The sequence below is a fragment of the Chlamydomonas reinhardtii genome, chromosome 13 (assembly GCF_000002595.2).
Source record: "Chlamydomonas reinhardtii strain CC-503 cw92 mt+ chromosome 13, whole genome shotgun sequence".
NCBI lineage: Eukaryota > Viridiplantae > Chlorophyta > Chlorophyceae > Chlamydomonadales > Chlamydomonadaceae > Chlamydomonas > Chlamydomonas reinhardtii.
The window spans coordinates 4846436-4867738 of NC_057016.1; the positions used below are offsets into that span (position 1 = coordinate 4846436).

General features: G+C 62.0%; 6 protein-coding genes across 7 annotated transcripts in view; 2 read left to right on the plus strand and 4 right to left on the minus strand.

Moving 5' to 3' along the window:
• Positions 1-1708, plus strand: part of CHLRE_13g605404v5 (uncharacterized protein) — a 2672-nt gene extending 964 nt beyond the window's left edge. Inside the window, exon 3 of the mRNA XM_043069869.1 lies at positions 173-1708. Coding sequence (XP_042917844.1) covers positions 173-378 — 206 coding nt within the window. The 3' untranslated portion in view covers positions 379-1708. The remainder of the gene's footprint in view (positions 1-172) is intronic.
• Positions 1709-1710: 2 nt separating this feature from the next.
• On the minus strand, positions 1711-5756 carry CHLRE_13g605500v5 (uncharacterized protein). Its single transcript, XM_043069870.1, has 10 exons — positions 5558-5756; positions 5321-5491; positions 5108-5155; positions 4803-4958; positions 4332-4580; positions 4085-4145; positions 3757-3941; positions 3486-3601; positions 2703-2901; positions 1711-2566 (listed from the first exon to the last, which is right to left on the minus strand). The coding sequence occupies exons 1-10, from the start codon at positions 5606-5608 to the stop codon at positions 2423-2425; spliced, it is 1380 nt and encodes a 459-aa protein (XP_042917845.1). The 5' UTR covers positions 5609-5756; the 3' UTR covers positions 1711-2422.
• A 1954-nt stretch (positions 5757-7710) lies between these two features.
• On the minus strand, positions 7711-11486 carry CHLRE_13g605550v5 (uncharacterized protein). The gene is made up of 9 exons (XM_043069871.1): positions 11069-11486; positions 10953-11006; positions 10564-10722; positions 10033-10284; positions 9766-9820; positions 9468-9649; positions 9187-9302; positions 8888-9086; positions 7711-8688 (listed from the first exon to the last, which is right to left on the minus strand). The coding sequence occupies exons 1-9, from the start codon at positions 11087-11089 to the stop codon at positions 8542-8544; spliced, it is 1185 nt and encodes a 394-aa protein (XP_042917846.1). The 5' UTR covers positions 11090-11486; the 3' UTR covers positions 7711-8541.
• A 54-nt stretch (positions 11487-11540) lies between these two features.
• Positions 11541-14276, minus strand: CHLRE_13g605600v5 (uncharacterized protein). 2 transcript variants are annotated; one of them, XM_043069872.1, is made up of 10 exons: positions 14238-14276; positions 14131-14175; positions 13924-14037; positions 13454-13705; positions 13218-13229; positions 13093-13174; positions 12722-12885; positions 12463-12578; positions 12126-12324; positions 11541-11934 (listed from the first exon to the last, which is right to left on the minus strand). In XM_043069872.1, exons 1-10 carry the CDS (start codon positions 14271-14273, stop codon positions 11746-11748), a joined length of 1209 nt encoding a protein of 402 aa, XP_042917848.1. In that variant the 5' UTR covers positions 14274-14276; the 3' UTR covers positions 11541-11745. The 2 variants fall into 2 exon arrangements, with proteins under 2 accessions (XP_042917848.1, XP_042917847.1); XM_043069873.1 differs by lacking the exon at positions 13218-13229.
• A 47-nt stretch (positions 14277-14323) lies between these two features.
• On the minus strand, positions 14324-19356 carry CHLRE_13g605650v5 (3-chloroallyl aldehyde dehydrogenase). The gene is made up of 11 exons (XM_001699082.2): positions 19014-19356; positions 18633-18713; positions 18126-18305; positions 17607-17776; positions 17094-17265; positions 16692-16808; positions 16308-16391; positions 15844-16066; positions 15316-15416; positions 14909-14992; positions 14324-14633 (listed from the first exon to the last, which is right to left on the minus strand). The coding sequence occupies exons 1-11, from the start codon at positions 19254-19256 to the stop codon at positions 14574-14576; spliced, it is 1515 nt and encodes a 504-aa protein (XP_001699134.1). The 5' UTR covers positions 19257-19356; the 3' UTR covers positions 14324-14573.
• A 100-nt stretch (positions 19357-19456) lies between these two features.
• On the plus strand, positions 19457-21298 carry CHLRE_13g605700v5 (uncharacterized protein). The gene is made up of 3 exons (XM_001699028.2): positions 19457-19877; positions 20063-20102; positions 20339-21298. Exons 1-3 carry the CDS (start codon positions 19645-19647, stop codon positions 20519-20521), a joined length of 456 nt encoding a protein of 151 aa, XP_001699080.1. The 5' UTR covers positions 19457-19644; the 3' UTR covers positions 20522-21298.
• Positions 21299-21303: the final 5 nt, after the last annotated feature.

Sequence of the window (21303 nt, forward strand, 5' to 3'; positions counted from 1 at the left end):
AGCTCCGCCGGCCACAACCCCGCTATCCTCTGCTAAGTCAGCAACGTCTTGACACTGATCTGGCCAATGTGCTTGAGCATAGCTATAGGGCTGCTGCCCAGATGGCAAACAGTGCGCCCCGCAGCCATGACACCACCCACACAATCAGGATGGGCCCCATCCACAAGCACAGTCGCGAGCACCTTGAAAGTTATCAGCGCTGTTGAGCAGTGCGCGAGCTGGCGCCGTGCGGGGGCAGTCCAGAAGTCCAGGCCCAGATCCGCAGCCATGCGGTACGTGCTGAGGGTGAAGCTCAGCACCGTAGCGGCCAGCCGCACGCTGTGGCCCACCGAAGTCCCATCCAGTAGCAGCACGAACAGCGGCACCAGCAGGAGGTGAGAAATGCGCGACCTTGCGTGGGGGATGTGGGGGGTATAGTTTTGGTGTTAGGATAAAGGGCTGTCTCACCACGCTTGGCACGCATGCTTGACTGCAGTGCGTGCTTCGTTTGAGTTGTAGAACGTAGCAGATTTCACGAGTATGCGGTACGCGCTCTTGGACATCCTGCTGGGTAAAGCGGCATGCAGCATTGCGATGCACCTGTGGTGGCGGTGGCACTGGCCCGGCTGCGGCTGCGGCTGCAGACCGGAGCCCAGCGGCGGCATCCGCATGCGGAGCGGAGGGAGCAGGCAACACCTCGTGGTGGAGGACAGCGTAGCGCCGCTGGAAAGGCGGTGCTGGCGTGCATGTCACGGCCGGTCGGCGCTTGGTTGTGGGTAGGGGCGAGCACAGCATTTGGTGTACAATATCAGCAGCCTAATGACGGCTGTATGACGGCGGTTTGAATGTATGTGGATGTGTAGCAGGAGTGCTACTAGAAGCCCGCTTCTGGGCGCTCATCTGCTGCGTGAAAGTACTTGTGGACGCCGGAGAAGAGGATCTGCTGGGCCCAACGTAGGCAGACGGGCGGGAACATAGAGCGCAAAACCTTTAGACCGCAGTTTCGTGTACGGTATGTTGAGTAAAATCCATTCGGGGACGCGGTGTGCCGGATGCCGCGCCGGTGTTCCTGACGCCGTGACTTCCAGAGGCGGTATGGTAAAGACGGTAACGGCTCCGTGTGAGTTGGAGCCACAGTTACGTGTGTGCAGCGCGCCGAGCTCGGTTTCGCAGTGGGGGCTATAGGGCCTTAGGTGCTGACGTTTTGTCAGGTTGGCGTTGAGTTCTGCTTTGGCTGCAGGTGTTGGGTCAAGGTTGGTCTGGGGGCCATGCCTGCCTCGTCCGGCCGTACGTGGTCCGGGACGGAGGTGGTGCCAAGCAACCCGGTCTCACCCTGGGCGTGCCCATACACGCGGCACCGTCCAAAGCCCAAACCACCCCAAATTCCTATGCAGGGCATATGTATGCTATGAATAATAGCTGAAATTGGGCCTGGGGTGACCTGTCCGCTCGCTGCGCTCGCGAAATGCAGCGACATGCCCCGACTATGTGCACGAAGGAGTGTATGTGGTGGCACAGTTATTGCAGGCGGCGCTGGCCGGGGGAGGCACTGCTGGCAAAGGGCCTGGGGATGGGGGTGGGGCACGCCGGCGTTAGGGTGCACGGGATGCTGCGCAGTTGCTGCGTCATGCAGGTGGCAGAAGGGCTAAGAGAGGGGTATGCAAGGGATATGTGGAAGCCCGGTCGCAGCACATGCAACGGGGCGTCAGGTTCACTTGGAAAGACTGCGGTTTCCCTCGAATTCAAGTGTTCATTGTGCGTCCATTGTGTAATGTCTTTCCCCATCGGTACACGCCATTGTGCCACTCGCTTCCCAGCCTTCCACACCGTACGTCAGACGCCACGACGTGGGCGTCCCGTCCCGATCCACAGTGTTGGTATTGCTAAGCCATGTGGTCAAAAAGAAAGGATTACCCATGCCGTCTACTTGGTCTCCATGCCGCCAGGTCTCCATTCCGTCAATGACAGTTCAGAAATTCGTGGAGGTCCAGTGTGGGGATGAGGTGTACCCTGCCCTGGGGATGAGCGTCAGCAAGCAAGCCCGACCCCGGATGCCCGATTGCCTGTGACGGCTAGACACCTTCATGCCATCGGCAAACATCGCTTACATTGCAGGCGGCGCGCAGGTTCGCGCTTGGCGGTCAACCAGCTCCGTTCACAGCCGCATTCAGTGCCACTGGTGTGGTTCATTTGGGCCTGGCGTCGGCAGTCCGACACCATATGTAACCCTGCTGCCGCCACGACACACGCCACCGCAACACCGCAACACGGATGCCTGACCAACCAACACGCTTAATGTTACCCCCTACCGCCCGCGCACCGCTGCCCCCAAAGCTGCCCCCTGACATGCGCCACATCCACAGCCCGCCGGCAGGTGGTGCGCGCACGTTCCGCACTACCGTATGTACTGACCCTGCTGCGTCAATAAGATAGGAGTGCTGCCTCACGCGGCCTTGAGCGCCCGTATGGCGGGGGCCAGCGAGCTCTGCTGCTCCAGCTCCCACATGCTGCCGCCCTCCACCACCCGCTTCAGCTCGCGGGACTTGTGCGCCAGCCGGCACCAGTCCACTGCGCGGCGCGGCTGGGGCTGTGCCAGCACACAGCGGAGGCGGGATTCAGGATGGGTGCGGCGTGAGTAACGGTTACAATAATGTTGCTATATCCAGCAGTGTGCATGCAAAGGTGGTCATATGAAGAGCGGAGAGGATGGCGTGTCCACTCACCGCCGCCAGATTGCAGGTGGGATCGATAGGGTGCAGCACTACCACGGGATCATTCCGCCACGCGTGCCTGCAGCTCTCCGCCTGCACCCGGGTGTAGCCCCACACCGGCCCCGCCTCCAGCACCACCACTTTCCGGTCCGATACTGCCTCGTCCAGCAACTCCAGGGCCGCCAGGAACAGAGACACCTCTGCGGTGCGACTGTGGAAGGCGTTGCAAGCCATGGGTTTTGGGGCTCCGGGTATGTAAGAATGGTGTTATGCAAAGGGCACGCCATAGCATGAAGGCGCGCATCAGGGCGGGGAGGGTTACAAACAAAAGTCCCCGACCCCACCCTGCAGAACCTCCCGATCCCCCATGACCGACGACCGACGGTGCCGTACCGTGCCGTACACCCCCTAAATCCCCTCTGGTTGTTTCCAGGATGGTGCCAAACGACTGCTTGCTGCGAGCTATAATAACATGCAAACACGGGAAGTTCGCACGGGACCACAGGCATGTTCAGAGGCATGTTGACATGTGGACATCTTGCGGCCGTTCAGTTGCACCCATATACACATGGGACATAGCGAGGGCCCATATCCCCTCAATTACTCCCTGATCAGAACTCTAAAAACGAATTCTGAGCGCTCTCATCAGGCTCTTTCCATTTGAAGGGTGGGGTGTGTCTGCGCCTCTGCGGCATCCTTTAACCCCCCCCCCCCCCCCATGCACGCATCGTCCTAAATTCGAAGCCATGTCTCCGCAAGCACCCTATGCACCCAGTGATAGGCACGCACACTCACTCTTGCTTGCCGGGGCTGAGCAGGCCCTTGCGTTGCGCCGCCGCCAGCACCACTGTCTCCAGCAGCACGCTGGGCACGTTCGGTATCTCCGCCTGGAGGCCGTACTTGTACCAGCACTGCATGCACACATGATAACAGTGACCACGCACGCACGATGTTGCATTGCGCCTCTCTCACGCATTGAAAGCACGAGCTATCTATGCACGTGCTCTTGAATCTGCAACTCGTAGCACAACAGCCAAACCGCCAACAGCCACACACCGGCGCTCACCTTGATCAGCCGCACCAAGCTCTTGACACGGTCATGCGTGTCCTTGACCACCGCCGTCAGCGCCTCCGCCAGGGCCGCCTCGCGAGTTGGGTCCGCCTGGCGCAGGTGCGGCGGCGTGTCCCATAGCGCCTGCATCAGCACGTCGCGCTGCGCCTTGCCGCGGTCAGGAGTGGTTGCTTGCTTGCCTGCCGCCGGACAAATCGGGACAGATGGTGATGTAACTGTACTGGTTACCGGTAAATTGGATTCGATGTCTCCAACATGCATACTTTGGCTGGCGGTACCGGCGCCCCATCCTACACACATACACACACATACACACACATACCCTGCTGGGACGCCACGTGTGCCGCCATCTTGATGTCCACGTCCACTCCATGCACCTTGACCTGCGGGGTGCATGCCGTGCCAAGCGGAGGAGGCCGACGGTAACAATCAGGGGTTTCTGCGGGCGTGTCAAGTCCTACTGCTGTCGCTGCCCGATACCCAGCACGGCAACCACAACGGGAAGTGGTGGAATGCATGTGCAAACGTTGTGAGGCCTTCCGTGCACCTTCCGTGCGTGTGCCACTCACGTTGACGCAGTGCTTGTAGTGCGTGCCGTGCTCCACCTCCACCACGTCGTGCAGCCCCTGTCCCCGCAGGTACGCCGCCACCACCCGCTGCATCTCGCGCTGCAGCCGCTCCCCCGCCTCGCCGCTCCAGTCGGCAGCCTTGAGCGCCCGCTCCTGGAACTTAATCACGAACACAGACAGGTCGACATCAAAGGCCCCGCGCACGAGGGTGCGGCGCCCGAAGCTGCCGCCCTTGTGGAACCGGTCAACCTGTGGAAGGGATGAATGTAGGTGGGCCGCCGGATCCGCAGGACTCAACATGAGGCTCCGTTGGCCGGTGAGTTATGGACCCGCCCGTAGCGGATGAGATTGTTGGCTCACGGAGCTGTGGTTCTGTGGGCGCCGGAGCCCAGGTGGCTGGGGCAGGCTATCTAGCTACCGCGCGCGGCTACCGTACTTACGATCCCGCTGATCCCACACGAATGCAAGCACCTTGAGGACTGGGCACTGCACCAGCAGCTTGTGAATGAGGTGGTTGGCGGCCTGCGGCTCCGTATTGGACACGCCCTGTGCCGTCAGCGGCCGCAGCTCCCCGTTGAAGTGGCGCACGTAGCTCTTGTCCCCACCAGGCGTGAGGTCCAGGTGCATCTGCGCCGGTAGGTGCCAGTGTCGCCCGTTAGAGGGATGGGGTAACGGGCGTGGGTTGAAACCCGAGACTGCGGTCGGGTGGCTGTGACTCCCTGTGCCCTCTCGTCTGCGAAATGCAAGCAGCCTGATAGATGCAATCTCGTACGTACCATCTTGAGTGTGCGGTGTGGGTCGCCAGCGCTGATCGGTGGGAAGACCTGCAACGCAAGTGACCAGCGCCCAAAGATGTGACACCGGTGGGGATGTGACATCGGTTGCCCTGTGCACCCGTAATACACCCGTAACAGTGCCCGCATACTCTCAGCCTGCGTGATGGCTCCACAACGCCGCCGCACTTCTCCATCCTCCGCTCTCTAGCTCACCTGCCTGAGGCGTTGTGCCGCAGCTGATGCCTTGGAAAGTCGGGCCTGTGCTTGAAGGGCCTGCGCAAGGGCCTGGGCCTGGGCCACGAAGCTGCTGTCGACTGGGTCATAGAGGTCGATGTCAGCGACGCCATCGTCATCGTAATAATCCCATGGATCGACATCGTAGTCCTGTCAAAATCAGGATTCACTTTGCGAGCGTTGCAAGCAGGCGTTCGGCCGAGGCCTTCTCCGCACCTCGTCCTCGTAAAGCGCCCTCGCTAGCTTGATAAAATCAGAATAGCTCATGCTGCTTGAATCTCCTTGCCTCGTGCGCTCGAAACGGTAGATAGAGCTGTTGTTCAGTTGTCCACTTAAAAACAAAAAAGGTTTGTCCTTGCCAACCGAAGATGTATGATATAGCTAAACAGTAATACAAGTCTGCTCAATGATGGACATATGAATGAAGGACGCGTTTAGAATAATGTCAATGAACGGCAGCGGTTGACACGCGTGCCCGATCGGGGCATTCCCAATCAATGGTTGCTGCTAATTGCCCAGTTGAGCTCAGCTGCAAGAAGATGGCACGGCTCAGACAGGCGAAACCTCGCGCGCTCGGCGCCACGACCATTTTGCCAATGGTGTTCCTATGCCGCGCGGGACCGGGACCGGGACTCAGGCAGGAGTCAGGAAGGGGCGAGTGCTTTCGAAGCGAGGCTAGCGCTCCCCCACCAGTCCGCTCCCGTGGTGCCGTGACAGTATATACCTGCACGGTACACGGCATCTCATACAGCCCAGCCCATCATATCATAAGCAGACCGCTCGGTGCGGTGGCGTCCCATGTGGTTTGCCCGCTGGCATCCGAGTTCCGAAACTCTCGCCATCGCCGCGCTTGGTCTACGCCTATTACAGGCAGTCACCAAATTACCGAAAAAGTAAGTCAGGGGGGGTACGAACAATAGTTCCAGACCCCACCCTGCAAAACCCCCCGACCCCCCCTGACCGACGACCGACCGTGCCGTACCGTGCCGTACACCCCCGACACCCCCTCTGTTTTCTGCCTGGATGGTGTCAAACGACTGCTTTCAGCGAGCTCTATAAACATGTAAAAACGGGAAGTTCGCAGGGCACGTCTTGACCACAGCCATGTTGTCAACATGTTGTGAACATGTTGCGACCGCTCAGTTGCACCCGTGTAAAGCACGCCCACGAGATGTGCCTACGCATGGGACATACACATGCGTTCTCCTCCGGCGCGTAAGCACCGGTCCGTGACTTGTGGCGCGTCCTGGTCAGGCGAGACGTGTCGCACCCCAACATCCCAACCCAACATGTGTTGGCGGGCGGTAGCCCTTCGTCTTCTGGTAGGCTCTTGACGTTCCCCAGCCGTTAAAAGCTTCCATAACATGCTTTGGGCAACGGTCTGGGCTTGCCGGGCTGTCTTATGAGGCCCAGACGAATGTTTCCGGCACACCGTGACGAAACCTTGGGACCGACGACCGACCGAACTTTGGGGGCCCATATCTCCGCTGTCCCCTCTGTAACATCCGCATTCATATCTCCGCAATGTACTACCCTGAACAAAATCCTGAAAGCGGATTCTGAGCGCCCTCGTCAGGGTGGGGCCCAGCGCTCGTATCTTCGTTCGGAACGAAATTTGCCCAAAAAGGGCTCTGGCGGACGAAATGTTTTTGATCTTGACTTTTCGGCCAAAACGCACGGGATCTTGGGGGGTCTTTCGGCAAACAGACGAAGACATTTTTGGGATTTCGGCCACTTTTGGCCGAAGGACAAGCAGGGGTTCCAGCGGCTACTCCACGGCTGAAACCTGCGTGGCATATGGTAAGAAGACTCAGAGGGCCGTATCTATGGGTGTTGACGGCGGGAGAGTGAGGTTGGGTCGGCGGGAAGCAGGGGAAGAGGTGTCGTGTTGTGTCGGTCGACATCTGAGAATGTTCTGGGGCATTGGGTTCACTGTTATATTCCCGCGCATTTTTGCCGAGATCGCCGAACCCGGCAGCCTGTTTCGTCAACCAAACGAAGCCATGTTAAGGAATTCGGCCACTGACGCGGCCCCTACCTTCGGAAGATACGAGCGCTGGGTATGCCTGCGGCATTCTTTCCCCCCCCCCCTGAGTAAGTGGGCCAGAGCTGTACAGCCTCCCTACCTACCATGTCCCTGTCATGCTTTAAACCCAAACAACTTAGACGACTGTGCCGTCCAACTGTCCAACTCACCGTGATGGGAAGGCGCGGCGTGCATGTGCGTAGAGAGGGGGGGGGCGGGAGTTCTGTCACTGCTTCTAACCATCGGACGCAGCACAGGCAGGCTGTGTGCGCATATGTGTGCTAGTGGCGCTAGTTGCAGCGCGCGGGACCGTGGCAGGCCGTGATGGGAACGAAGGCGCGGCGAACACTGAGAAAAATCAAACAAGCACAAACAAGCATGTTGGACAAGATGTGTGGTTCCTCTCGCACGGGAAAAGTGGGCTGCAGTGCTGCACCCATGTCACGTCTCTAGTCTGAGGCCGCAAGCGTCTACCTCCTCTCCTGGACATAGCCGGGGTCGGTTCGTACAGGCAGGGCCCGCCATGCGTCCGCCCACGTCCCGCTGCCCAGCAAAAGCACAGCCAGCAATCAAACAAACAGCAGAAAATCCTCTACCCACAACGCTTTTCACTGCTGCAGCCTACCACAAACTGCACGATGCTGTGCTCGCCAGCAAAGACCCTAACCAGACACCGACCAGCCTGAACCTGCGCGCCGGCGCCGCTTCTTGGGCGGCGCCGCGCTGTCCTCCTCCACGTGGCCTTGCTCGCCCCTCCGCTATGCACGTGCACGCCGCAACTGCTGGGCCCAGGGCCACTGCCGCCAGGCCCTGTGCCGCTGCTCCTGCTGCTGCCGCTCCTGCTGCTGCTGCTGCTGCTGCTGCTGGTGGGGCCAGGCCCTCCAGTCAGGCACGCACGCACGCAGGCAGGCATGGACAGGGGCGATCCTATGGGGCTTCATCAACACATTACGCAGCCACATTGTGAAAGGCGAAACCCCCCATGCGTGTCCGTACCGCAGTGCGCCTCCACCCTCAAGACTCAGTCCCCACTCGTCATGGTGCTGCCCTCACGCCGCAGTCGGCATTTACTTGACCGCAGTAATTGCAGGTGCCGCCGCTATGTTTACTAAGAATCTGTCATACCTTCTTCAACACGCAAGGCGACCTTCTGTCCGCCGCATGGCAATGAGGATCACGGCGCCAGCTGCACCCGTATGGCGGCTGCCAGCGAGCTGCTGGCCACCAGCTCCAGCATGTTGCAGTCCCGCACCACCCGCCGCAGCGCGCGGGCCGCAGCCGCCAGCGCCGACCAGTCCACAGCGCGGTCGGGCTGGGGGCACTGCGCGCGCCGGCAACAGGTGTAGAGGCAGGATGGAGGCAGGTCAGAATATATATACTCAGGAAAGGGCGGGAGGAGCAGGGTGGGGAAGGGGCACAGCGCACGTTGGTACAAGGCAGCCAAAGGCAGGGCTTGCAATGCAACCTGCAGGGCCTGCTGCCGTACTTGCACACGCTGCGAATGCATCACGCGCTCTCACCGCCGCCAGGTTGCAGGTGGGGTCGATGGGGTGCAGCACCACAACGGGGTCATTCCGCCACACGTGCCTGCAGCTCTCCGCCTGCGCCCGGGTGTAGCCCCACACCGGCCCCGCCTCCAGCAGCACCACCTCCCGGCGGGTCACAGCCGCGTCCAGCAACTCCAGGGCCGCCAGGAAAACGGCCACCTCGGCTCCGGACCTGTAAGCGAACAGGTCGGCAGCTCAGTCGCCCAGATGTGCAGCGGTAAACAGAAACCCATTCTGTAGCCTACGCATTTGCTTGTGGCACGCACACTCACTCTTGCTTGCCGGGGCTGAGCAGGCCCTTGCGCTGCGCCGCCGCCAGCACCACTGTCTCGAGCAGCACACTGGGCACGTAGGGGATGTACCGCTGCAGGGAGTTCTTGTACCAGCACTGCAGGTGGGTGGATTGGGAGCGAGTTGACAGGAAGTCACAGGTATGGGCAGGTGGTGTTGCCTGCTTGCGTGTGGCCTGCCGAGGGGGCGCGGTTTGTGCCCGATCTTCAACACACAGTTGTTTGTACAGCTCGTGGCAGTGGTGATCAGCACGCGCTCTAACCTTGACCAACCGCGCCACAAACTTGATACGATCCGAAATCTCCTTGACCACCGCCGTCAGCGCCTCCGCCAGCGCCGCCTCCCGCGCCGGGTCCGCCTGGCGCAGGTGCGGCGGCGTGTCCCACAGCGCCTGCATCAGCACGTCGCGCTGCGCCTTGCCGTTGTCGCGCCCACCGTTGCCTCCTGCGGTGCTCGGGCACAGCGGACGCGGGTAACATCACCACATCACAAGAAGGTCACTTAGCGTCGTCGGCAGCAGAGCAAGCAAGACGGATCTCTACCACATCATGCTTTCCTACCCAGAGGGACGATGGCCGTCATCTTGATGTCCATGTCCACACCGTGCACCTTGAGCTGCGTGTGTTGGTTGGGTGCTTGACCGTCAGGTGGGCCGGCTGGTAAAAACACAATCGTGAGCGCGGCAGCCCAGGCACATGCGACCATTGGCCAGAAACCACTGAGCCAAAAGCGCGGCAATCGTTTCCCCCTCCTGTGCGGTCTCATACGCGGAAGCTGGCAATTACATGCACGCTCTACCGCTCGTCCAGCAAGCAGCCAGCACGCACGTTGACGCAGTGCTTGTAGTGCGTGCCGTGCTCCACCTCCACCACATCGTGCAGCTCCTCCTGTCCCCGCAGGTACGCCGCCACGGCCCGCTGCATGTCGCGCTGCAGCCGCTCCCCCGCCTCGCCGCTCCAGTCCTCGTAATTCAGTGCCCGCTCCTGGAACTTAATCACGAAGACCGACAGGTCGACATCATGTGCGCCGCTCACGAGGGTGCGGCGCCCGAAGCTGCCGCCCTTGTGGATGCGGTACACCTGAGGCGGCGGGAATGGCACGACAGTCTGCACTAGCTTACATAAGCTGTACAGGGGAATCGCGAGCCCACGATGGCCGGGTGGGGCTGCTGGCTGGGGCCCGCGGGACACGTAATTGGCGCCGAAGTGGCTGCGGGGCTGCCTGGGCCGGGGCGTGGCCGGCTTGCCGGTTTGCCACACGTGCGGTACATTATCGTAACGTACGTACCCATCTCAGCCCACACATGCTGCCCCATGCCATGCCCCGGCAAAACTCACATAGCCGCACCCCTACCGTACCTTGATGAGCGGGCATTTGCCCAGCAGGCCGTGGATGAGATTGGTGGCGACGGCGGCCTGCTTAGCCTGCTGCTCCGCCGCGGACCCGCCGGCGGGGGAGATGAGCAGCCGCAGCTGTCCATTGAAGTAGCGCTCGTAGGCCTTGCTGCCAGGGAGCATCTGTGTACGAAAAGCACACGGGAAGGGTCGTGTGTGTGTGTGTGTGTGTGTGTGTGTGTGTGTGTGTGTGTGTGTGTGTGTGTGTGTGTGTGTGTGTGTGTGTGTGCCAAGCCGGTGCGTAGACAGGGACGGGCATCAGTTGAGTGGTGGGGTGAGCCTGCTTGCTCCAACTAGCTGCTGCCTGCCGTGTCGCACGTGCCGTCATGAAGCCCCTGCCAGCCCCTGCTCACCTTTTCCAGAACGCCGCGCTGGTTGTCGTCACTGTTCTCCGTGGGCTTGTGCACCTGCAGGGTGCATGCATGCGTGAACGCATGGCCAATGACGTGCGTGTGGCCCCGTTACATACCTGGATCAGGGTGGGCACCATTTCGGCAGCCGGCTTGGCGGGACGGGAGTGGCTGGGCACCTCATCAAAGGCCGCGTAGTACTCGTCCTCCCACTCGTCCAAGTGATCATCAAAGGCCGCGTGGTACTCGTCCTCCCGGCGACACCACTCGTCTTCGGCATCGTAGTATGCACTCCAATAATCATAATCGCTCTGCAGGCCACAGCAGCGTGGGGCCTCAGTCAGCAAACGGAAACGCCCAAGCGTTACGCAAACATTGGGCCGATGCGTCTCCGCACCTCCTCCACGAGCGCCTCCGTAAGCTCACCAACGTCAAAAGAGCTCATGATTGATAAATATATTGCCTCGTGCGGTATAACCCACAATCGGCGGCGCCTTGTCAACGCCCCTATTGCCAAGGAGTTCAGGGTGCTATCTAGCGATTCGGTAAGACACTTTTGGTATATATTTGTATATATCCCCATTCACCGCAATCGGCACATCGAAAAGCCCTAGCGGTTGGCATGCGTGCCGCGATTATAAACCTTGGCACTCGAAACCCAGTGAACCAAGGACAAGCACCGCGTGGTCCAGCCTTAACGTGCCTCACTCGTCGCAACTCTGACATCCCACACACCCGGTGCCGACACTACATAGCCAACTCGTCCGCCGGCATGATCTTCAACCCGCCCTACACCTCACTTCCGCATGGCCACAGCTCGCTCATGCTGCGCCCGCTCGCGCTGCAGCTTCATCTCTATCTCCAGCGCCTTGAGCGCGGGCGCCAGGGAGCTGTCCGTCAGCAGGTCCCACATGCTGCGGGTCAGCACCACCTCGTGCAGGGTGCGAGCCTCGTCCGCCAGCGCCGCCCACTCCACCGTGCAGCCCTGCTTAGATAGATTGTTGATACACGGCGCGGCACAGGCATGTAAGGGCATGTATCAGATCAAGGTTCAAGAAATCAAAAGGCAACTGCAGCAGCCATGTGCCGAAGCCTAGCAGGTTGGGCACAAGCAGCGCTATGCGCAAGGTTGCTACCGTGCAGGTGCAGGAAGCCAAGAACGCGTTCGGATCTTACCGCCGCCAGGTTGCAGGTGGGGTCGATGGGGTGCAGCACCACCACGGGGTCATTCCGCCACACGTGCCTGCAGCTCTCCGCCTGCGCCCGGGTGTAGCCCCACACCGGCCCCGCCTCCAGCACCACCACCTCCCGGCGGGTCACGGCGGCGTCCAGCAACTCCAGGGCCGCCAGGAAAGCCTCAGCATCACGGAAACGCCTGTGCGGCACAAAAAAGCTCGACGTTAACGCACCCGCAAGGTGGCAGTAAACTTATCCGGCCGTGGTACTTTTACAGACAGAAAGCAGCTAGCTTGCCCGCACACACACACACACACACACGCACACAAACGCACACCTGCTGTGGGTTGGGAGCTTTTGCAGACGCTGCGCCGCGGCCAGCGCCAGCACCTCTAGCAGCACGCTGGGCACGAAGGGGATGCGGTCCTTGAGACCGCTGAGCTTGTACCAACACTGCAAGTGCCACCCGCAAGTACGAGAGACCGTTACGTGGCAGATAGGATCACTGGCTTGCTTCACTTTCCCATCGCCACCACTTCTGCCTGGCTGCCCGATCGCCACCATACCACGGCGCAGCTTCCCAAAGCCAAGCGCACCTTGAGAAGGCGCACAACGGACTTGTCCCAGTCGGGGATCTCCTTGACCACCGCCGTCAGTGCCTCCGCCAGCGCCGCCTCCCGCGCCGGGTCCGCCTGGCGCAGGTGCGGCGGCGTGTCCCACAGCTGCTTCATCAGAGCATCACGCTGCGCCCTGCCGTTGCCTGCAATCACACGTGCATTTTAAAGGCTATTTTCATGTAGTGGTGTTGACTGCAACTTGCTTGCAAGTACGGCCCTACGGGCCCACGTACTAAGGCCCACGCAAGCTTGCCAACACGCACGCAGGACACGACGTGATGAGTCCCTCAAGCCTTGGCCAACACGTGCGCACGACACGCCGCCATCCGCCCGCCCACCCGCTCACGTACCCCGCACCACGTTGGCGGCCATCTTGACGTCCACGTCCACATCCGCCTCAGTGAACATCCCCGTGCGTACCGTCACCTTGACCTGCGCCGTGCGTGACCCCGTTCCTTCCAGTGATGACCCCGACCTGAACAGCGGGCTGCATGCGGAATTGTGTGTTTCACAGTACAGCATGCCATGCTGCCAGCAGGCGTGCGCCCCATGCACGCGTACATGGATGCACATCCAGGTGACGTGCCCTATGTCCCTGTCCCGCCGGCCTGAACTTGCTGCTGTTCAGTGAATCACTCGGCTGCTTGCCACAAGCACTACGGTATGCTATGAACGCAGCATGCCCGGCCACCGTGCAATCCATTGACTCACGTTGATGCAGTGCTTGTAGTGCGTGCCGTGCTCCACCTCCACCGCTTTGAAGTTCTGGTCGCACAGCCAGGCCGCCACGTCTTTCATCATGTCCACCTGCAGCCGCTCCCCCGCCTCGCCGCTCCAGTCCCCCGCCCAGTAATCCAGCACACGGCCCGTGAACTCGGTCACGAACACGGACAGGTCGACATCGAAGTCCTTGCGGACCAGGGTGCGGCGGCCCAAGCTGCCTCCGTTATGGAACCGGTCGAACTGCAAGTGCGCGAGGGTCAAGCGGGGGTCGGTGTCTGCAACTGTATGGGCCATCAATGCTCGGGATCACCATGGTGCTGTGCGGCTTGTGAAACAGTAGATAGGATAACAAGTGTGGGGGAAAAGGGGCTGAGCCCCTCCACAGTCTGAGGCCGAACAACCTCATCGCCCGGACATAGCCGGGGCCGGGGCCGGAGATAGAACTGGAAATGACTTGCCGTGATCAGGGGGCATTGTCCCAGCAGCTCGTGGATGGTGGCGGCAGCTGCGCAAGGCGCGACGGCGGGGCTGGTGCCCGCGTTCGCCAGCGGCAGGATCTTCCCGTTGAAGTACTGCAGGGTTGGGTGGTGATGAGGGGGTAGAAGGGTCGTGTCAGAGGTCGTGTCAACCTCTCCGGATAGCCCAGAAGGCCCCTCTGCACATACCTTAATATAAGACTTGTTCGTGCCTGGTTCATCGTCATAGAACATCTGCGGGTGCGCTCGACAATTAGCATCCCACATCACGCAGACGGCAGAGAAAAACGCCGCACCTTCTCCAGCTCCTCGCGTGTGTATGTTTTCAACATGACAGCGCGCATTTTGTCGCGACGGAGTCACCACTGAGTCAATTGAACCCCCAGGTAAAATGTTACAGTGCAATTGAGAAATGTGTCAACGTTGTGTGAAGCACCTCGCGATACGCATGGCACTGCAAGCCTTTAGATAGGTGCGCCTGTTTCTACTATGTCATTCTGTCATTGGTCCCATCAACCGCCGCCCAACTCGCAATAAACGTGCCCACACCAATTCGCTCCCCGCGCCCTCGCATCAGCCCACCCGCAAAGTCGCACATAGAACTTCGGTCCCTCCCCCAGCCCCTTCCTGCTTCAGAGCTTGGAGGGCGGGTTGTACCAGCCCCAGATATCCGGAGACACATACTTGGTGATCTGTGTGGGGTGTGTGGGGTGGCGGGGGCGGGCCACGAGTTAGAGCGGTATGCACGAGCTGCCGAGCTCTGCCTGCCGCGCTATCCCCTCTCGCAGGCGACAGTCGGAATCTTCCCATCCCTGTCTCACAATGCCGTCCACGAGCTCACAAACACCACCCTCTTCCATCCCAGCCCCTAGCTCCGGCACCTACATCCCCATTCCCCCATTCCCCCACTCCCCCACACCCTCACGCCCCCACACCCGCACGCCCCCACACCCTCAACCCCCCGCACCTGCTTGACGGACAGGAAGTTGTCCAGCCCCCACTCGCCCAGCTCCCGGCCGTGGCCGCTGTTCTTGATGCCGCCCCAAGGAGCCTGGGGGCAGGGGAGGAAAGGGACAGTGGGTGGGCAGACAGGAGCGGCCACATCGGTGTTAGGCAGGTGGGTGAGGCAGCGTAGGTGGACCTCGCATGTGCAGCAGCGCGGACCCCTCGCTTACCCTCAGCACTTTACCCGCGCCCCATAGTGCCCTCTCCTCGCCGCCTGGACCCATGGCCTTATTGAACCCATCCATGCCCACCCCCTCCCCTCGCTACTATCGCCCCCCCCCCCATCCACCCCATGACTCCGTCTTTCATGGCTGGCTATCCCGCTGGCCCCCTCCCGCCCCGCTCCTCCCCGCTCCAGCGGCTGCTCACGTAGCAGAAGCAGGGCTGCGAGCAGTTGATCCACACGATGCCGCACTCCAGCGCCTCGGCCACTCGCTTGCAGCGGTCGGGGTCGGCGCTGATGACGGCGCCTGCAGGGCGGGGCGGGGGCGGGGGTGTGGCGTGGCGTGGTGTGGGGGCGGTGCAGGGGTCAGGTGCTTCGCGGCCCGCCCGGCATCGACGTCCATCACCCGCTGGCGCCGCGTGCAGTGCAGTGATTGGTGCAGTGCAGTGGGCAGTGCGGTGAGATGCATGCGGGGGCGGTGCGGCGGCGGGTCGGCGAGAGGCACGCCGCTGATGGGGCGGCGGCGGTGAGGGCTGCCGTCCAGGCCGCTGGAGAGGGTCACGGTGGGAGAGGCACGCACAAGGCACCACCCGTGGAACCACCCATCCCTAGCCCTCCCAGTATCAACCCCATCCCCACTCCCCACACACACTTCCCATCCCCACTTCTCCACTCCCACTCCTCCCACCCACCCACCCAAACCCACACACACACTCACCCACCCACCCACTCACCTGCCAGACCGTATTCGCTGTCATTGGCCGCCGCCACCGCCTCCGCCTCCGTGCTGAAGGTGCCCACGGACAGCACCGGCCCGAAGATCTCCTCGCGCCAGATGCGCATGTGCGGCTTCACGCCCGCAAACACCGTGGGGGCCAGCCAGTAGCCGGCGGTGCCGGGCGCGCCGGCGGGGCGGCCGCCGCCCGTGAGCAGCTGCGCGCCCTCCGCCTTGCCCGCCTGAGGGAGGAGGGGAGGAGGGGTGTGTGTGTGTGTGGAAGGAGGGCCGCATGAGGGACGGGAGCCGCGGCAGCGGAAAGGGCCACGATGCGTGTTTCTGACCCAGGGCTACAGTCCCCAAAGCCCCTTGATGGTTGCTGCGTAGCGCAGCGTTGCAGCCAGCAGCCAAGCAACTGTCACGCAAAGCCCCAAACCCCATGCTCGCCAACCCACCCACCCCCCTGCCACTCTGTGCACGCACCTCGACGTAGGACAGGACCTTGCGGTACTGCCCCTCGCTGACCAGGGGACCCAGCCGGCAGCCCTCTGTCAGCGGGTCGCACACCTGCGGGGCGGGCGGTGGGCGGTGGGTGGTGGCGAGGGCGGAGGCGAGGTGAGAAGAGGTGGGCAGAGGTGAGCCTTGGGCGCAGCCCACGGGTGCGGCCTTGGCTCCGCCCTTGACTCCATGCCCCACACCCTTGCCCGCTCTAGTTCAGTGACAGTTGCTAAACACCAGCACCGGCACACTCCTTTTTGGCATCGCCACCCACCGCCCCGCCCAGCCCCCAGCGTCAACCCCTTCCGACCCCCCTTGATCCCTCCCACCCTGCTGCCGCCCGCCACACACGCGCCCTCTCCCCCTCACGTTGATTGCCTCCGCCCTCTTCTTGAGCTGCTGCAGGAAGGCCGGCGCCACCGCCTCCTGCACCAGCAGCCGGCTGGTGGAGGAGCAGATCTGGCCGTTGGTCCAGAAGCAGCCGAACTGCAGGTGAGGTGTGGGGGTGAGGACACAGGCAGACACAGGGAGCATTTGCGCGGGTGCGTGTGTGTGTGGGGGGGAAGGGGCCAAAGGTCGGGCGGCTCAGTAGCAGCGCCGGCACGGGGTGGCGGTGATACCACGTTGGCGCCAAGGCTCAAGAGTGCGCCATCCTCTCGTAGCTCCACGCATATGCAAGATGTGTTTCTCCTCCTCAGGCCTTACATCCCAAACCCCCTTGGTGTCCCCCCGCAAGCCGCCCCTCCCCCTGCTTCACACCCCCGGACCCACCATGGCCCACTCCACCGCCTTCTCAATGTCTGCGTCCTCGAACACGATCAGCGCGCTCTTGCCGCCCAGCTCCATGCTGGCCGGCCGGATGTTGGCCGCCGCCGCCTGCGCCACCAGGCGGCCTGTGGCGGCGCTGCCGGTGAAAGCCACCTTGGCCAGACCCTTGTGCGCGCTGGGGGAGGTGCGGGGGCAGCAGGGGTGAGCAGTGGTCCAGAGGCACAACACATCTTGGATGCGTGATCGTGTGTGAAGCCAGCGCCAATGTCCTTCAGCTTCAGAATCCCACACAACCTGCCCATCACCCCCGCCACTGCGTGGCGCCATAGCCCGCCCCCTTCCCATCTTTCCCCCTGCCTCCGCATGTGCTCCGCTAATTTGGCTTGGTCTGGTTTCGTTTGGGCTGGTGTTTACAACCCCATCACACACACACACACACACACACACACACACACACACACACACACACACACGCACACACACCTCCCACCGCCCGCCCCCCGCCTACCCGCGCACCTCAGCGGCGCGCCTGCGTCCTGCCCGGTGCCTGTGATGACGTTGAGCACGCCCGGCGGCAGCCCCACCTCGGCCGCGATGGCCGCCAGCTCCAGGCAGGTGAGCGAGGCCAGCTCCGAGGGCTTGAGCACGGCCGTGCAGCCGGCGGCCAGCGCGGGAGCCACCTTCCACTGCGCGGGGGACAGGGGGCGGGGGCGCACGGGGCGGGTACGAGGTGGGGGAAGTGGAGGTGGAGGGTCAGGAAGAGCGAGGCACGGTAGTTGGAAGCCAACAACACAAACCCCCCGTGCCCTTCTGCCCAAGGCTACCGTCTTTTTGGGCTTGTATTGTAACGTTCTTTCGGCATGTGATGGAAACTGCGCCTTTGCGTCTTCTGCTCTCCCCAGCCCATCCTAGCCCAGCCCGCTCCCGCCTCCAACCCAAGCTCCCCGCCCCGCCGCCCCCGTCTTGCATGGACGGCTGCCCCGCCCCCCCCCCTTCCTCCTCCACCCCACCCCACCCCAAAATCCCTGCACCCACCGCCGCCATGAGCAGGGGGTAGTTCCAGGGCGTGATGAGGCCGACCACGCCCAGCGCCTCGCGCCGCACGCGCACGTCGAACTCCGACATGCCCACATCGATGGCGGGCGCGGCGCCGTTGCGGCCGTCCAGCGCCTCCGCCTGACCCGCGTAGTAGTCGAAGCACGTGGCCACGTCATCCTGGTGGGTTGGTAGGGGGTAGGGGGTTTGCAGGGCAGGGTTCGGGGTTGGGGGTTTGGAGGGCATGAGCAAGAGCGTGAGAGACAGGGTAGATGGAGGGTTGGCACTTGCGTGTCTGTTTGACCAGGGGGTGTGCCAGGTTACCTGCCCACATGGGGCGCGGGTCAAAACGGCAACCGGGCGTGGTCATGGCAGCCTAGCAGTAGCAGGGCAACAATGGGAAGGCAATGAAGGCCAGTGGTGTGGACTGTGCCCACGGCCTGTGGCCCCTGGTGTCACAGCACCAAGATGCCATGCCGCCGCCGCCCCATGCCCCACCACACGCACCATGTCCCAGGACGCCTCGTCAATGGGCTTGCCGCAGTCCATGGTCTCGGCCTTGGCCAGCACCGCCTTGTGTTCGCGCAGCTGCAGGCAGCACAGGAAGGTGGCAGAGGCAGGGGTGGGAGGAAGGGATGGGAGGAAGGGATCGGAGGAAGGGGTAGGAGGAAGTGGAAGGGTGGAGAGGCGGTGTGAGGCGCTGGGGCTGATAAGAGGGAAGTGCAGGACCTTGCAGAAGAGTACGTGGTGCGAATGTCACGATACACGATTGTGCGCTTCGTGGTTGGCCTTGGGCCGTGGCGTCGGGGCACGCATACACACGCCGGGTCGGATCCCGTCCCTCAGCGTACACACGCGCAGGGGACAGACCCCCCCACACCCACGCACCTTGGTTGCGATCGCCTTCAGGTACTTAGCGCGGTAGGCGCCCGTGGTCTTGCTCCAATGGCCGCTCTTGAATGCGGCCGTGGCCGCGGCAACCGCAGCGTCCACATCCTCGCTGGTCGCGTTCGGAATCCGGGCAAACTCCTTCTCCGTGGCGGGGTTGATGACCGGCAGGCTGCCACCCTTTACAGGCGCAACCCACTCTCCACCGATGTAGAGCAAGCGTGGCGGAACTGGCGAAGCCATGGCAATTGCAGAGGACAGTTGGGGGCGCGGGTGCGCTACAAGTGCTGAGTCCCAAGCCGTGGACACTTGTTTGTGGACCTGATCCTGTGGCACTCTTAAAACAGGTAAAGAACCCGAAGGCAAGAATGGATTTGGCGATTTGCACAGGTGGCCATGCAGACTGCCCACCGTGGCCGTGGCGATGATGGAACGACTGTGTCAATGATTATCACATGTTATACTTTCCTATAGATTTCCACTGTAAGACGCCAGCTTTGCAAAACCCTGGCTGAAAGGAACTCTGTCAAACGCGCTGCGCGCCCCAGAAGCCCAAACAGGAAGAATGATAGGTGCAAGTGGAGCCCAAATAACACGGGCGCCTGGTCATAGACCTGAAACACATTTGTTCATGCTCCATGCCCACCAAAAGCTGGCGCGTCCGCCGCTCCACGCGCCATCTCGGACAGCGTCTGCCTGCATTGTGGCTGTTGACACGAGGGTGCGCAGCGCGGCGGTGGACACCGTGGAGGCGACCCCCGCTGCGACACCTGCTGCAGCGCCCTCCGAGTCGCTTACCTGGATGACTTGCAAGCGCTGCAAAGAGCGGTTTGCGGCGGAGCGCAACCACCGAACCGCCTGCAGGTACACGTCGCACGTGGAAGGGGAATTGCTCTCTCGGGTAATTGGGGTTTGATGTGGGCCGAGCGTGATACCGTGGAGGATCGACGTCTCCGTGCCCCGCTGCCAGCTGGCACGGGCACCGGCACCTGTCTTCTCTTACCGTCACGCCGTTGGCCGCTAACTTTACGCGATACATTGGGCTGTAGATACCACAGCGAGACTTGGACGGGCGGGGAGCTGGCCAAGGTAAGTTTGCGAGTGCCTGCCTGCCTGGGGCTGGGACTGCAGCTACGACTGGTGCACATGCTGACAGCAGCCGCCAGTGCACACACGTGCACACAGTGCACAGCAGCAGCCCAGCAACACCACACTGTGCGCCCGCTCCAGGCACCTGCGCCCCCCATGCTCCCAGTCACCTCTCTCACCTCCTCCTTCCTCCGTGTGTGCCGCTGTCACTCGCGCTCCTGCCTCCGCCGCCGCAGGCCACCGGCTTTGTGCGCCAGAGCGACGCGCCCGAGCACCAGCTGGGCGTGGTGATGGGCCGCACGGGGCTGCTGCGCTTCTGGGACTGCTGCGGTGCCGAGGACGAGGCCGCGCCCGGCTGCCGGCAGAGCTTCCACTGCTCCTTTGATGACGACGTAAACGAGAAGCACGGCTGGCGGTGATGATGTAGGGTGGGGGCTTTGGGGTGAGAACTGTGGTGCGGATGCTGTGGTCGAATGTGCCAGGCGTGGGGCGGTCGTAGGATTTGACGCGCAGTAAGTACTGCTTTGGTTGTGGGGTGGCGGTGGGTGTGGTACACGTTGGAAAGGGCAGGCAGGATACGTCTTGGCACTTGTGTTGTGCAGCATTGTTCAGCTTTAGCAGAGTAAGAAACGTTGGCAATTACGAAGCATGCAAATGGTATCAGGCTGCGCCGCTGCGGTCGGCACACGACCATAGTACGTTAGTGGCCGCACATGGTGTGCAGGCAGGTGCGGCGCTGCGGTGGTCGGTGGACACGGTGGACGGCTTGTGCAGACTGTCGATGTACCTACCGCAGATGTTGCCACATCGGACACTCCGGCTTGAAGCTTCAAGAAAGTGCGCTGTGTGGCCACGTGCATGCGGATGATCGGAATGAGCGCGCACGTGTTACGGGGTAGAGGCTGGCCGTGGGACTCCTTAGATGGTTTTATCACGTACGGTGGGGAGCAGTGGGGTCCATCGTTCCGAATCCGAGGGCATTCTAAGAATGCGGCCCTGAAGGAGCGGTGTTCGTGCTAACCCTAGTGCTAAACAGGCTTGCTTATGTGCCGTTTGTACTGAAGGCTGCAGGCATGGGTATTACCGTATATTTAGGGGGCTGGGTGTCAACGGCGTCACAGACCAACACCCACAATGAAGCAGGTCTATGCAGGACCGCTGGCTGTTGCACGTGTGCCCGCATTGATAGAGAGACCAATCA

Bases quoted from the DNA above. Each gene is read 5' to 3' on its own strand.
- CHLRE_13g605500v5 (XM_043069870.1), bottom strand. From the start codon at position 5,608: ATGAGCTATTCTGATTTTATCAAGCTAGCGAGGGCGCTTTACGAGGAC. The intron at 5,492-5,557 runs GTGCGGAGAAGG...TGATTTTGACAG, and splicing joins GGGCGCTTTACGAGGACGAG to GACTACGATGTCGATCCATG. The intron at 4,146-4,331 runs GTGAGTGGCACA...TGCACCCCGCAG, and splicing joins ACTACAAGCACTGCGTCAAC to GTCAAGGTGCATGGAGTGGA.
- CHLRE_13g605550v5 (XM_043069871.1), bottom strand. From the start codon at position 11,089: ATGGTGCCCACCCTGATCCAG. The intron at 10,285-10,563 runs GTACGGTAGGGG...CCGCCGCCTCAG, and splicing joins GCAAATGCCCGCTCATCAAG to GTGTACCGCATCCACAAGGG. The intron at 8,689-8,887 runs GTGAGAGCGCGT...CGGCGCGCGCAG, and splicing joins CCACCTGCAACCTGGCGGCG to TGCCCCCAGCCCGACCGCGC.
- CHLRE_13g605600v5 (XM_043069872.1), bottom strand. From the start codon at position 14,273: ATGTTGAAAACATACACACGCGAGGAGCTGGAGAAG. The intron at 14,176-14,237 runs GTGCGGCGTTTT...GCGCACCCGCAG, and splicing joins CACGCGAGGAGCTGGAGAAG to ATGTTCTATGACGATGAACC. The intron at 13,706-13,923 runs GCAAGTCATTTC...GCGCACTTGCAG, and splicing joins GACAATGCCCCCTGATCACG to TTCGACCGGTTCCATAACGG.
- CHLRE_13g605650v5 (XM_001699082.2), bottom strand. From the start codon at position 19,256: ATGGCTTCGCCAGTTCCGCCACGCTTGCTCTACATCGGTGGAGAGTGG. The intron at 17,777-18,125 runs GTGGGTGCAGGG...TCCCCCGCGCAG, and splicing joins ACCCCCTGCTCATGGCGGCG to TGGAAGGTGGCTCCCGCGCT. The intron at 16,392-16,691 runs GTGAGGGGGAGA...CCCGCCCCGCAG, and splicing joins AGAGGGCGGAGGCAATCAAC to GTGTGCGACCCGCTGACAGA.
- CHLRE_13g605700v5 (XM_001699028.2), top strand. From the start codon at position 19,645: ATGCTCCATGCCCACCAAAAGCTGGCGCGTCCGCCGCTCCACGCGCCA. The intron at 19,878-20,062 runs GTACACGTCGCA...ATTGGGCTGTAG, and splicing joins AACCACCGAACCGCCTGCAG to ATACCACAGCGAGACTTGGA. The intron at 20,103-20,338 runs GTAAGTTTGCGA...CCGCCGCCGCAG, and splicing joins CGGGCGGGGAGCTGGCCAAG to GCCACCGGCTTTGTGCGCCA.